Consider the following 12,041-nt stretch of genomic DNA (forward strand, 5'->3'; position numbering starts at 1 on the left):
TGCATGTGGCAGGTGCAGCCCTCACCGGACGGTCCCTGCTGGACAGTCCCCGCTGGACAGTCGCCGCCTGCTCACCCAGCCCTCTCGGGCCCCACGCTGCCTTCACACCCCAGTTGGTCCAGGCTTGCCGACTGTCCCTCTACTCTTGGGGCTCAACCGCCCTTCCCGTCCCAGCTGCTTCCCGCCCACAGTTCCCTGCACGACCCCATTGTCCCTCTCAGCCACCACCCGGGATGGGCCTCTGCCCTCCACACACACACACCTGCTGGATCTCAGATGAAATGTCACTTCCGACAGCTCTTCCCAGAGCCCCCATTTTATTTATGTATTTGTAATTTTTTATTGAATGATTTTTATAGAGAGATTGATTTTAAAGAGAAAGGTAAGGAGAGAGAGAGAGAGAGAGAGAGAAACATTGATTTGTTGTTCCACTTATTTATGCATTCATTAGCCAACTCCTACATGTGCTCTGACCAGGAATCAAACCGCAACCTTGGCATATCAGAATGACGCTCTAACCAACTGAACTACCTGGCCAGGGCTCAGCTCCCATATTAACTCAGGGCCCTTGGTTGTACATGCCCATATCAGCTTTTCTGCGACAGCCGTTTTCGCTGTCTGCAGTGAACGTGTGTTTGAAGGATCATGTGTTTGATCTCTCTTTCTGGTCTTGAAACTCCGTGAAAACGAAGGTGAGACTGCCCACAGGTTCCCATGCTCCCCCACAGTCCACCAGAGTCTTCTGTAAAAACTGCGGAAAGAATAAATTGATTGCCTGAGAAGTTGAATAACAGCACTTTCATTTTTATCCTTGGAGCTGGGACCATCCATACATGTCAATATTATCGCTGTCAAAATAGAAGGATGTGCGGTCCCATAGATTTTTAAGCTGGTCTAAAAGACTCCAGTGAGTCACATCTGGCCCTCATGTTCAGATGGAACAGAGTTGAAACTGGGTGTGTTGTTAGATCAATAACTCATGGTGGCTTGGTATTTCAGGTTGGGATTGTACAGTATGGAGAAAATGTGACCCATGAGTTCAACCTCAATACCTACCCATCAACGGAAGAAGTGCTCATGGCTGCGAAAAAAATAGTTCAGAGAGGTGGCCGCCAGACGATGACAGCCCTTGGAATAGACACAGCAAGGTACATGGTTAAAAGATCAAGTCAAAGTCTGTTCAGGAATACCTACTCTCGAGTTAGCCGTTTGGAGTGTTGATTGAACATTTACCTCAGTAATATTTAAAGCTATCTTTTTTATATTATTATTATTATTAAGTGGGAGACAAGGAGGCAGAAAGACAGACTCGCACATGTGCCCGGACCAGGATCCACCTGGCAAGCCCCCTACCAGGCCGACACTCTCTCTGCCCATCTGGGGTGCCTGCTCTGTTGCTTGGCAACCGAGCTATTTTAGTGCCTGAGATGAGGACATGAAGCCATCCTCAGCACCTGGGGTCCAACTCACTCTGACTATTTGAGTCATGGCTGCAGGAGGGGAAGAGAGAGAGAGAGAGAGAGAGAGAGAGAGAGCTTCTCCTGTGTACCCTGACCCGGGACTTCCACACACTAGGCCAATGATCTACCACTGCACCAAATGGCCAGGACCAATTTAAAGCCATCTTGTTTAAAGCTGGATCCAGCCAATTAGCTAAGAGTGACAGAATCAGCTTTTTCTATTATACAATCTCACCACTCCTCTTTATCTTTCCTTTTATTCCAAGGGTTCAGTTGACGAAAAATTGATTAAGTGTCACAGTCCACTGCATCATGCTCTTGGGTACTAAGTCATAATATGAGTGACTATATAGTTTCCTTTATTTTTTTCTTTTCAGCTTCTAGGATTCTCAATTAAAAAAAAAATGGTTCATCCACTTCTACTCAATACTGTTTATATTCTAGTATGTCTGTAATTTTACAGGTCCTGGTTTGGAGTTATGGAAGCTCTCAAAGCAGAGTTTTTAAGTGGCCAAATTCAGCTTTGTCTTACTTGAAGTCATTCTCAGTGCAGAGACTGAGGGGAGTGGAAAGGGCTTCATCCTTTGCAATGCATGCTCGCTCTTCTTCCTTACTTTCTCCAAATCCCGCGCCCCTTGATTCCCACCCCTCTGCGCTTCCTGCTGCTGTCCCCTTTCCCTGAGAGCACATTGTCTACTCTGCAGCTGAAGTTCCTTCTACAAGAACGCACAGAACCATCCTTCCCTTGCAATTGCAGAACCTTCCTTTTCTGGATTTTTCCCAACCTGCCTCAATTCTTATCTCTTGCTGTTTCTCACCTGTCACCATTGAAGCTAGTAAGCTTCTGAACAAAAACTAAAAAACAAAAAAGACGCTGAATTCACTGGAAATCTAACAAGTAGTTCGGGTGATGTTAAGGGTCCTTCTGTGAAGTGCATTCAGCTTCTGGAGCCTCAGCTGGTTTTGAAGCGCGGATAACCCACGCCATCCCTCTGCCCACCAGCTATGATCCGTGTTGTAAGGGGGTTACAATAGTTGACACACATACTCCAAAGAAGGGTTGGCTATTCAACAATTTTTAATTTCATAAGCAGCTGTAGGCTCATAAACATTAGAGAAACATGTGATTCTGGTTAGATGGGGCCCAAAAGAAAATTAACCAGAGACAGACGGGGTGATTTACATTACCTGCCCGGAGGACCGGCAGTGCGCACACACGGGCAGCCCCTGTCCAGGTGTGCCGAGTGCGCCTCTGACCTCACTGCCCGGCTGTGACTGCACATGCAAGAACATCTTGGTGCTCTCTGAAAGCGCCGGGCCTGCAGGGAGCTGTGCGCATTCCAAAGGCAGCCGCTGGAGAATGAATATTCATCTCTGAAAACTGACTGAGCAGCCCGTCTGGCTGCTCTTGCTTCTGCATAAATACCACTCCAAATACCATGTCCCTATATGGTGATGGCCTCCGTGTCCCTCCCACAAGCGGTCGAGCTGGGGGACACAGACGTGGTTGACTTTTGTCTAGAAATGAAACCCTATATGTATGATCCGATGAGGTAGTTTTCTTGCACATTCGTTTTTCATGTTTTGGCATATTTTTGAACTGCTATTGCTTGCTTTCAGGCAGGGCCAGGGTCAAACACTATTTTTATTTTTATTTTTTAGAATCCTTTGTATCCATTTTCATGGTCCCCAGCCCCCCCAGTTCAAACTATTCTTGCATCCCGTTTCCCTCCATCACAAATTTTCTTTCTTTTCCACAGGTTCACATGTTTAAGCAAAAGAACTGGGTTCTCCTATCCCAAAGAAAGGGACTCTCCTGGCATATTTTCATGCTTAAAAGCATGCAGGGACGTCAATGTTTAACTTAAAGAAAGAACTCTGAAAGGTGGTTATTTGGGGTCAAGGGCAATTTGCTGAAGATATTGGAAACAGAAAGGGCATGCTCAGGGGTCAGCCAGGGGCTGCTCACACATCATATGAAGCCAGCAGCTGGTCTCAGAGCAGCTGGACTTTCTTTAATTATGACGGTCTCCCCGTCATCTTCCTAGGCTGACGTTTGGTCCATGCCAGCCTTGATCTTCCAGCGAATTGGAAAGTTTTTGGTGACCCTTTAATGCAGTAGAACTGTAAAAAGGACTGAACTTCATGGTATTGCCATCCAAACTTCATTTGAACACTAGCCTTGACCATCTGTTTTCACCTTTACTCACACGTGTAAAGATGTCAGGAAATCCGTATGTGTAGTGTAGGGTGGAGATGCACAGCTCCCTAATGGTCAGTGTATTTATTTTCCATATATTTTTTTCATTTGAAAATTTTAGGAAAAATTTAAAATGCAAAAACACTACAGCAGAAAATCTATGCTTGCATTAAACGGAATCGAGATAGATGCTAATACTGTGTCATACTTGCTTTAAGCCCTTTTAAAGGAAAAATGATCACAAATAAAGTCCCTTTGCTCACCTCACCAGGATCCTCTCTCCTTGCTCAGAAAAGATCTACTCTTGTGCATTTACTTATGTCGGCAGTAGATCTAATGTTATGGTACAAACCGTTTGGAAGGTTAGTTTAAGGGACATATTTCTTTGGCATAATCCAAACTGCAGCTGTTTCTCCTCATGACCAGAGTGAACTATTTAAATGGACCATTCATGACAATGATTGCTGCATTGTATACCAAAATATGAAAAATAGGATATAAAGTTCTTTGATCATTTCAGCCTTTGTACCATGTACTCTTCTTTCCCAAGACCCTAGAACGGAATGTGGTTGCATAGAAAAATGCATAGGGGAGAAAAGTGTGTGTGTGTGTGTGTGTGTGTGTGTGTGTGTGTGTGTGTAGAAGACAGGAAACAAAGATGGCTAATATTCCTTACCTTCTACCTGACGCCATAAATGCTTGTGGAATTAAGTCACTCAGTATCAGCCTTTTCCTTTCTCTCCAGCCACCTCTCCCCTACCTGCCCACAGCAGCTGAGTCCTAGAGCCCAGGTCAAACCTAATCTTTTGCAGCTGACTGCAGTCCTCCACGCCCTGTGACCCTCGGGTGTCACAGACTCAGACCCCTGCCATCTGCAGTCTTCATTCCTGAATCTGGCTCCATCCTCCGGTCCCCAAGAGCCCCTCCAGCTCTCCAGCTCTCCTGGCCATCAGAGAGCCCTTCTTTCTCCAGTCTCCCCTCCCCACTCAGTGCCCTCCCAGCTGGTCTGCGTGGGTCACGGGCAGCAAGGACCAAAGCAAGGGCCCGGCCAAAGCAGAAGGAAGGGGGGCATGACAGAGAAAGGCGTGGTGGCGAGTGGTTCAGACCCGACCTTCTCTAAGGCTGGTGGCCGCCCCGTCACACCCGCCCTCTGAAGTGTCCAGGAGTGAAACACTGCTCCCATTTGTACATGGCACACACGGTGGCTAGCACAACGGCGAGTGAGCAATCCAGCACCTGGAAGCAATCTAACCCTGGTGCAAACAGTGGTCACTGTGCCTTCCAGCTTGCACAGGGGGCATCAATGTTGACCGTGGTGGGGAAGCACGGGGCTCCCTGGGTTTGCGTTTCCATTGTGCTTACGGCTGGGCCACACCTTGGGGTGGCATTTGACTTGCTTCTCTTCTATCTGCAACCATTTCAGGAAGGAGGCTTTCACCGAAGCCCGGGGTGCCCGAAGGGGGGTGAAGAAAGTCATGGTGATTGTGACCGATGGGGAGTCCCATGACAACCATCGGCTGAGCAAGGTCATCCAGGACTGCGAGGATGAGAGCATCCAGCGCTTCTCCATAGCTGTGAGTCCAGGGCTGCAAGGGACTCTCCACACCGGGTGTGACCAGGGACAGGGTGTCGTGTCCGGGGTGCTGCAGGCTCTCCGCACCGGGTGTGACCGGGGGCAGGGGGTCGTGTCCGGGGTGCTGCAGGCTCCGCACCGGGTGTGACCAGGGACAGGGGGTCGTGTCCGGGGTGCTGCAGGCGCTCCACACCGGGTGTGACCGGGGCCAGAGGGTCGTGTCCGGGGTGCTGCAGGCTCTCCGCACTGGGTGTGGCTGGGGGCAGGGGGTCGTGTCCGGGGTGCTACAGGCTCTTCGCACCGGGTGTGACCGGGGACAGGGGGTCGTGTCCGGGGTGCTGCAGGCTCTTCGCACCGGGTGTGACCGGGGACAGGGGGTCGTGTCCGGGGTGCTGCAGGCTCTCCACACCGGGTGTGACCGGGGACAGGGGTTCGTGTCCAGGGTGCTGCAGGCTCTCCACACCAGGTGTGACCAGGGACAGGGGGTCGTGTCCGGGGTGCTGCAGGCTCTCCACACCGGGTGTGACCGGGGACAGGGGTTCGTGTCCAGGGTGCTGCAGGCTCTCCACACCAGGTGTGACCAGGGACAGGGGGTCGTGTCCAGGGTGCTGCAGGCTCTCCACACCAGGTGTGACCGGGGACAGGGGGTCGTGTCCAGGGTGCTGCAGGCTCTCCACACCAGGTGTGACCAGGGACAGGGGGTCGTGTCCGGGGTGCTGTAGGCTCTCCACACCGGGTGTGACCAAGGGCTGGGTGACTGGGGGGCTGGGTGCGTGTCCAGGGTGCTGCAGGCTCTCCACACCGGGTGTGACCAAGGGCTGGGTGACTGGGGGGCTGGGTGCGTGTCCAGGGTGCTGCAGGCTCTCCACGCCAGGTGTGACCCACCGAAGATTTCAGGCATTGCTCCGGTCTGCCCGGAGGACTGGCCAGGTATCACCCGGAATGTTTCTCTTCCCTCAAGTGTTTTTCCCACCATTTGATCTTGAACATCACTGAGATGTCTTTTGGGGAGCGGTTGAGACAACACCCAAAAAAGATTAACTACTGAAAATATAAGCCCTCTGTGACAAAATGGCAAACGTCTTCTCTTCAACTCTCAGATCTGATGCGGGTCCTGAGCTGGTTAGAGCCTTCTATATTACAGGCTCCGCCTGTCACTTGAGAGTGTCAGACTTTGCTAGCAAGGACTTGTGATATTCAAACTCTAATCTTCAATGATAACAGTTGGGCCTGTCATGGATGTGAAACTCTACCACCTACAGCCTTCAGATGAAAACGAGAGGAGTTAGAAAATACCTTAGGATCAGAGGCGGATTTAACGACAGGCACACTGGGTGTGTACCCCTGGGCCCTGACTTCTGAAGGGCCCCGCAAAACCCCAACTTGACACTTTTTTCTAATGACACTAAGTTTGGTTTCATATGTGCAATGTTAACATTAATAGTACATAATATTTTTTTATTTATTTAAAAAAATGGTTAACGTGTATTTTCATTTTCCCTGTCTCTCTTTTTTTTAAGGGGCCCAACATTTTCTTCTGCACCGGGGGCCTCAACCGACCTTACTCCACCTCTGCTTAGGATGTCTTTCATGTGCACACAAAGACACTGTGCTAGGTGTACATGCATTGAACACTTTGCATCTGATACATCTGCTGCACGAGGCTTTCTGATCTGAGTGTCTATTTCAGGGAGATGTTAGCAGAAGACCAAGTATCTGAGCTTGACATGTAGCATTAGGGGAAACAGGAGTAATTTGTGATTGTGTACCTCTTCTCATTCATAGAAAATGATGTTTTTACAAGCTACCCAGCCCGTGCATGGAGGATCAAAATACACTCCTATTTTTATTTTTATCTTGTGATGCAAGAACATTCAGACTGGGTGCAAGTCACAGGAATTCCTGAGCATTCTTTCCTCTTATGTTTTCTTCAAAACAGATCCTTCTGAGTTGCATTCATTCTTTATTTTTTCTTTAAGTGTGTCATTTGGGAATTTTCCCCAGCATGCCGGATCCACTGGTCACACAAAGCGCTGAGTATCAGGCAATGCCTACATCACAACTAAGAACCCCACCCAGGTGTTTGCAGCAGGACTCGGAAGGCAGCATAGAGCTCTCTGCCTTCGAGATGTCGGACAAATCTATGGCCATTATTGGACAATGGGAAGTGAAGCTAGAAAATTTGGGTGTCCTCGTGGTCACTGCAGGTCCTGAGCCACCTGTTCTGCTAACCCAAGCAAAGCACCAGCACGGAGCTCAGGCTCTGACCTTCACTCTTGGATTCTGGGAGCACAGAATCGAATCAGTCACCGTCTTTTGGTTTAGGAGACGTGTTCATCATCATGTGTCAGAACCTGGCCCACTTTGTTTCTGAGTTTATAGCAACACCTGCAGACTTATGTTAATAACATTATCAGCATCCATGACGTGCCACACAAAACAGCTGGCTCGGTCCTCCAACAGTAACGCACTCACGATCACCCTCTGCCGCCTCCACCTAGTCCCCGTCAGCCGGAATCCAGTGCTCAGCACCTCGCTCTCCTTCTCTAAATAATTATTTGGTATCTAACCATATCCAAAAAGATACGTTCTTAAAAGGTTTCCTTGTTTTTCACTTTATTAAAAAAAAAGGTGCCCTGTTATATAAAATACTTTGAAATTTTTATAACTTAGTATTATGAGATTCATCTATATCTTCTTACATGTTGGGTTTTGTTTTTACATGTTTTTGCAGTTTTTAAAAGATTTTCCATTTACTTTAACTTAAACATTTTTGTATTAAAAACTAAATTTTAAGAAGTATTGACATTTAAAACTACATATTTACATAGAAAATAAAATTCTGTTGGCATACATTAAAATTAAACACTTCTACTCCTCAAACGATACTGTTAAGAACACTGAGATGACCCATAGGCTGGGAAGAGACATTTGCAAAACACATAAAGGTTTTGTATTCGAAATATACAAAAACTGTCAGAACTCGGTAACAGGCTAATAAACAATCCACTTTTTTAATTGGCAAAAGATTTGAACAGACACCACACCAAAGAAGAAATCGCACGGCAAACCAGGACAGGACAGGGTCTCAGGGTCATTTTGCATTCGCCTCGACACACCGGTGGGATTGCAACAACGAACACAAGCACACAAAGAAAATAATGGATAATACCAAGTGTTGACAAGGCTGCGAGACAGCTGGGTCACCCAGACTGTCATTGCTGGTGGGAATGGTGAGGTGGCAAAATGGAACAAACACTCTTGAAAATGGTGTGGCAGGTTCTGACGACTTTAAACATCCACGTACCATGACACCCAGCACCCTCACTTTTAGGAATTTAATCAGGAGAGGAAAAAACACATGTCCTCACAGAGACCTCTGCGTGACTATTTGTTGCAGCTGTACTCATATTCGCTTGAAACTGCAAACAAAGCCAGCGTCCTCAACAAACAATTGTGGTGCATCTGTGCAATGGAAAGGACTCAGCATCAGAAGGACTGAGCTGCTGACACAGGGGGCCACTTGAATAGGTGGCTGTTGGATGCCTTATACAGAGTAAAAGAAGCCAGACACAAAAGGCTATACTCTATATGAGTCCCTCAGTGTGACATTCTGGAAAAAGCAAAGCTGTAATTGCAGGGCAGAAAATAGATCAGTGTTTGTGAGGGGTTGAGGGCAAGGCAGGTTGGTGAAGCTGGTGAAGACAAAGGAACAAGTAGAAACTGTTGGGATGATGGAAATAAATATTTCACGTCTCGTCTCAATGTGGTGGTGACCCACAGTATAGGTTTGTCAACACTCAGAACAGTGCGTCGAAACAGGGTGAATTTTTCTGTATATAAGTTATATCTTGATAAACCTTACCTTAAAAAAATAAACTTAAGTGTTCGAGAAAAACTTCTACAACATCTAAATAATTATAGTTAACTATAACAGATAACTCCTGCCTCTCTTCTCTATAAAAAACAATGTCCCTGTCTTGAGCATTTGGTTTTAAACAGGAAGTTTCAATTGTTTATTTTCTAGATTGCCCAGTTAGATTGCTTCTTAGTCCAAAAGCTGTTTAAAATATACACGTGTTAGAAGATGGCCCCTTGGTAAGATTTTCAGGAAGAACAGCCGGTTCAGGATCAAGCAACTCACTTGCTAATTGCTTTTGCCAGAAAATGGTGATGTCCCCGGCTAGAATAATATCAGAGACCTTCAGAAACTAGAGCATTTCTTCTGAATGGTAAGACTTTAAAGATACCGCTGTTAATAAACAGGCACGCAAGAATGCAAACGAAGAAACGTTCGTGACCACGCAAGATTGCCCTTTAAGTTTTCCTATGCCAATGACAGCATGCAACAGTTTAATATTAGGGAACCTACATGTTCCGATACTCTTCCAAGAATGTGGAAGGACCTAAAAATTGCCTTATGCTAAGATACAAAACAATCTCTTGTTTACTAGCAACATGCTTGCAATCCTGAGGTAACACACAGAATTTTAAAATATATTCTCGCCGTTTCTGTTGTACCGTAGATTCTGGGCAGCTATAACCGAGGGAATTTGAGCACTGAGAAATTTGTGGAGGAAATAAAGTCCATCGCCAGTGAGCCCACTGAGAAGCACTTCTTCAACGTCTCCGATGAGCTGGCTCTCGTCACTATCGTCGAAGCCCTGGGAGAAAGAATCTTTGCCCTGGAAGGTAGGACCGTTTCTCCCCATGCTGCTTGCTCCCTCTCAACTCAAACGCGTTGTGATGGGTTTTAGGTGTTTATTCCTACCGCCCGGCTGACGTATTCCTACTGTGTGCAGTGGCCAGCACGGGGCAGTGTCCTTTTCTATGACTCAGTCATGAAGATAGATGGTGCTATGTCTGCTGGAAGCTGTCCCTGTAAGGATGGGTAGTGCTGGTGTGAGAGCCGATGAGGACCATGGCCAGGGAGACACACAAGGACAAAAATGCGCCCGTGTTCAACTTCTTTTCTGCGGCATAGGTGTAGAAAATGGAGACGCTAGCTCAGGTTTTGTTTTCTTTTGTTTTTCATTTGTCTCCTTTTGGGTTCCTAGGGGACTGTCCTTTTGCCATGAGGTCTCTGTTTCTTTCCCCTGCTTTGTCTTCTTTTGCCCCTTGCCCATTTTAAAGGTCTCCGTGGAACCCAGCCTCTGGGGCCACGTCATGTCTGTCCAACTCATGTTACTCCTTCATAGATTCTTCTTCTTCTTTGATTTTTCACTGGCGACGGGCTGTTAGGGGTGATGAGTCATGACCTCAGGTAGAGAATGTCATGGAGCAATATAACATTGAAATGTCAGTTTTCCTGACACAAGAGAAGTCTTCAAGATTGTCACGCCAGCCAACCGTAAAATCCTCTCTTTCTTCCCGTCATCCGAGAATGTGGCAACTCAGAGAACAAGACTGTTCCCTCCGCTGAGTGTGAGCAGCTTCCAGAGTGCCCTGCTCCTGGGCTCTGTCCGCACCCAGCAGACTCTGTCCCGGTGAGAACACATAGAGGCACTGTTCTGCTTGTCTCTTGAACATCAGAATTTAGAAACATGTTCTCAGTCTCTCTGCTGGGGATGGCTGATGGGAAACACAAAGATGAAATGGGAGGGGACATACTGAGAAAGAACAGGCCATCCCTACTGAGCACCAGGTGATGAGGGAAAGGCAGGAAAGTGACTGACAGAGAACGCTCCTATGTATAAAAAGGGAAGGAAATGATTTAGGGAGATGGTTCTCAGACTTGACCCATGATAATAAATAGTCTGCATTGTGACCCATCCATGTGCATAAAAGTAACAAAATCTCGCATTACAACCCATATTCTGCGCAGTACACGCGATACTTTCCCATCTCTTCCATACTATTCTGCCCTCCTTCAATTTAAAAAGACAGGCTGGTTAAGATGCGTGCTGTTCATTTTGCGACTGGATCGCAGCCGGTCAGTAGGAAATTCGATTTGGTGAGACGGAGGACTTGAGGTCATCTGGATGGAGTTACCCAGCGCCCCGCATCTCTAAGATACAGAATGTTTGAGTTATTTATCATTCCATACACAGCTGTTTCTGAAGAACTTGGCTGTCCTCTGTTCTGTGGAAAAATCACTTTTAAGTGGCTGTGGCCTCACAACAACCGTCCACTGTTGTTTACTAACAGGCCAGGTCAGGAGTTTAGCCCTCCTTAAGGAAATGAATTAGGTTGTCCAAGGCAACATGCACTCTCTGCTTTTGACTCATGTGGGCCAAGATATGATAGAAGCAATCTGTGAAGATCATTTAAAAGAAAAACTCCTGAGTTACATGAGATGGTTAAGCCCAGTACGGTCTCATTTGCACATCTTATCTTAAGTAAGCTAGTAGTAAACATAACCTAAGACAGTAGAAATGAAGCCGGTGTCAGCTGTTGAGAGGAGGAGGGATCAGCTGTCCTTAAATGACATTTTCAGATTGTGTCTAACCTAAGCATACCATGAGTTAAAGGTTACACACTGGCGTGTCTAAACTCTCCAAGAGATCTCTATATTTAAAAAGGAAATTATGGCCCTGGCCAGTTTGCTCAGTGGTAGAGCATCAGCCCAGCACGTGGATTTCCTGGGTTTGATTCCTGGGCAGGGCACACAGGAGAAGCAACCATCAGCTTCTCCATCCCTCCCCTTCCCCTCTCTCTCTCTCTCTCTCTCTCTCTCTCTTCCTCTTCTGCAGCCATGGCTCAATTGGTTTGAGTGCATTGGCCCCGGGTGCTGAGGATGGCTCCCTGGAGCCTCCACATCAGGCACCAGAAATAGCTTTGTTTTGAGCATGGCCCCAGATGAGCAGAG

At 47.2% G+C, this 12,041-nt stretch overlaps 1 protein-coding gene across 1 annotated transcript in view; it reads left to right on the plus strand.

Annotated features, from left to right (window-relative positions):
• The window catches only part of ITGA1 (integrin subunit alpha 1), a 183,594-nt gene that overhangs the window by 100,651 nt on the left and 70,902 nt on the right, over window positions 1-12,041 (plus strand). Inside the window, exons 7-9 of the mRNA XM_066240685.1 lie at window positions 1,000-1,148; window positions 5,084-5,234; window positions 9,760-9,925. Of these exons, the coding sequence (XP_066096782.1) occupies window positions 1,000-1,148; window positions 5,084-5,234; window positions 9,760-9,925 (466 nt within the window). The remainder of the gene's footprint in view (window positions 1-999; window positions 1,149-5,083; window positions 5,235-9,759; window positions 9,926-12,041) is intronic.

The sequence above is a fragment of the Saccopteryx bilineata genome, chromosome 1 (genome assembly GCF_036850765.1).
Source record: "Saccopteryx bilineata isolate mSacBil1 chromosome 1, mSacBil1_pri_phased_curated, whole genome shotgun sequence".
NCBI lineage: Eukaryota > Metazoa > Chordata > Mammalia > Chiroptera > Emballonuridae > Saccopteryx > Saccopteryx bilineata.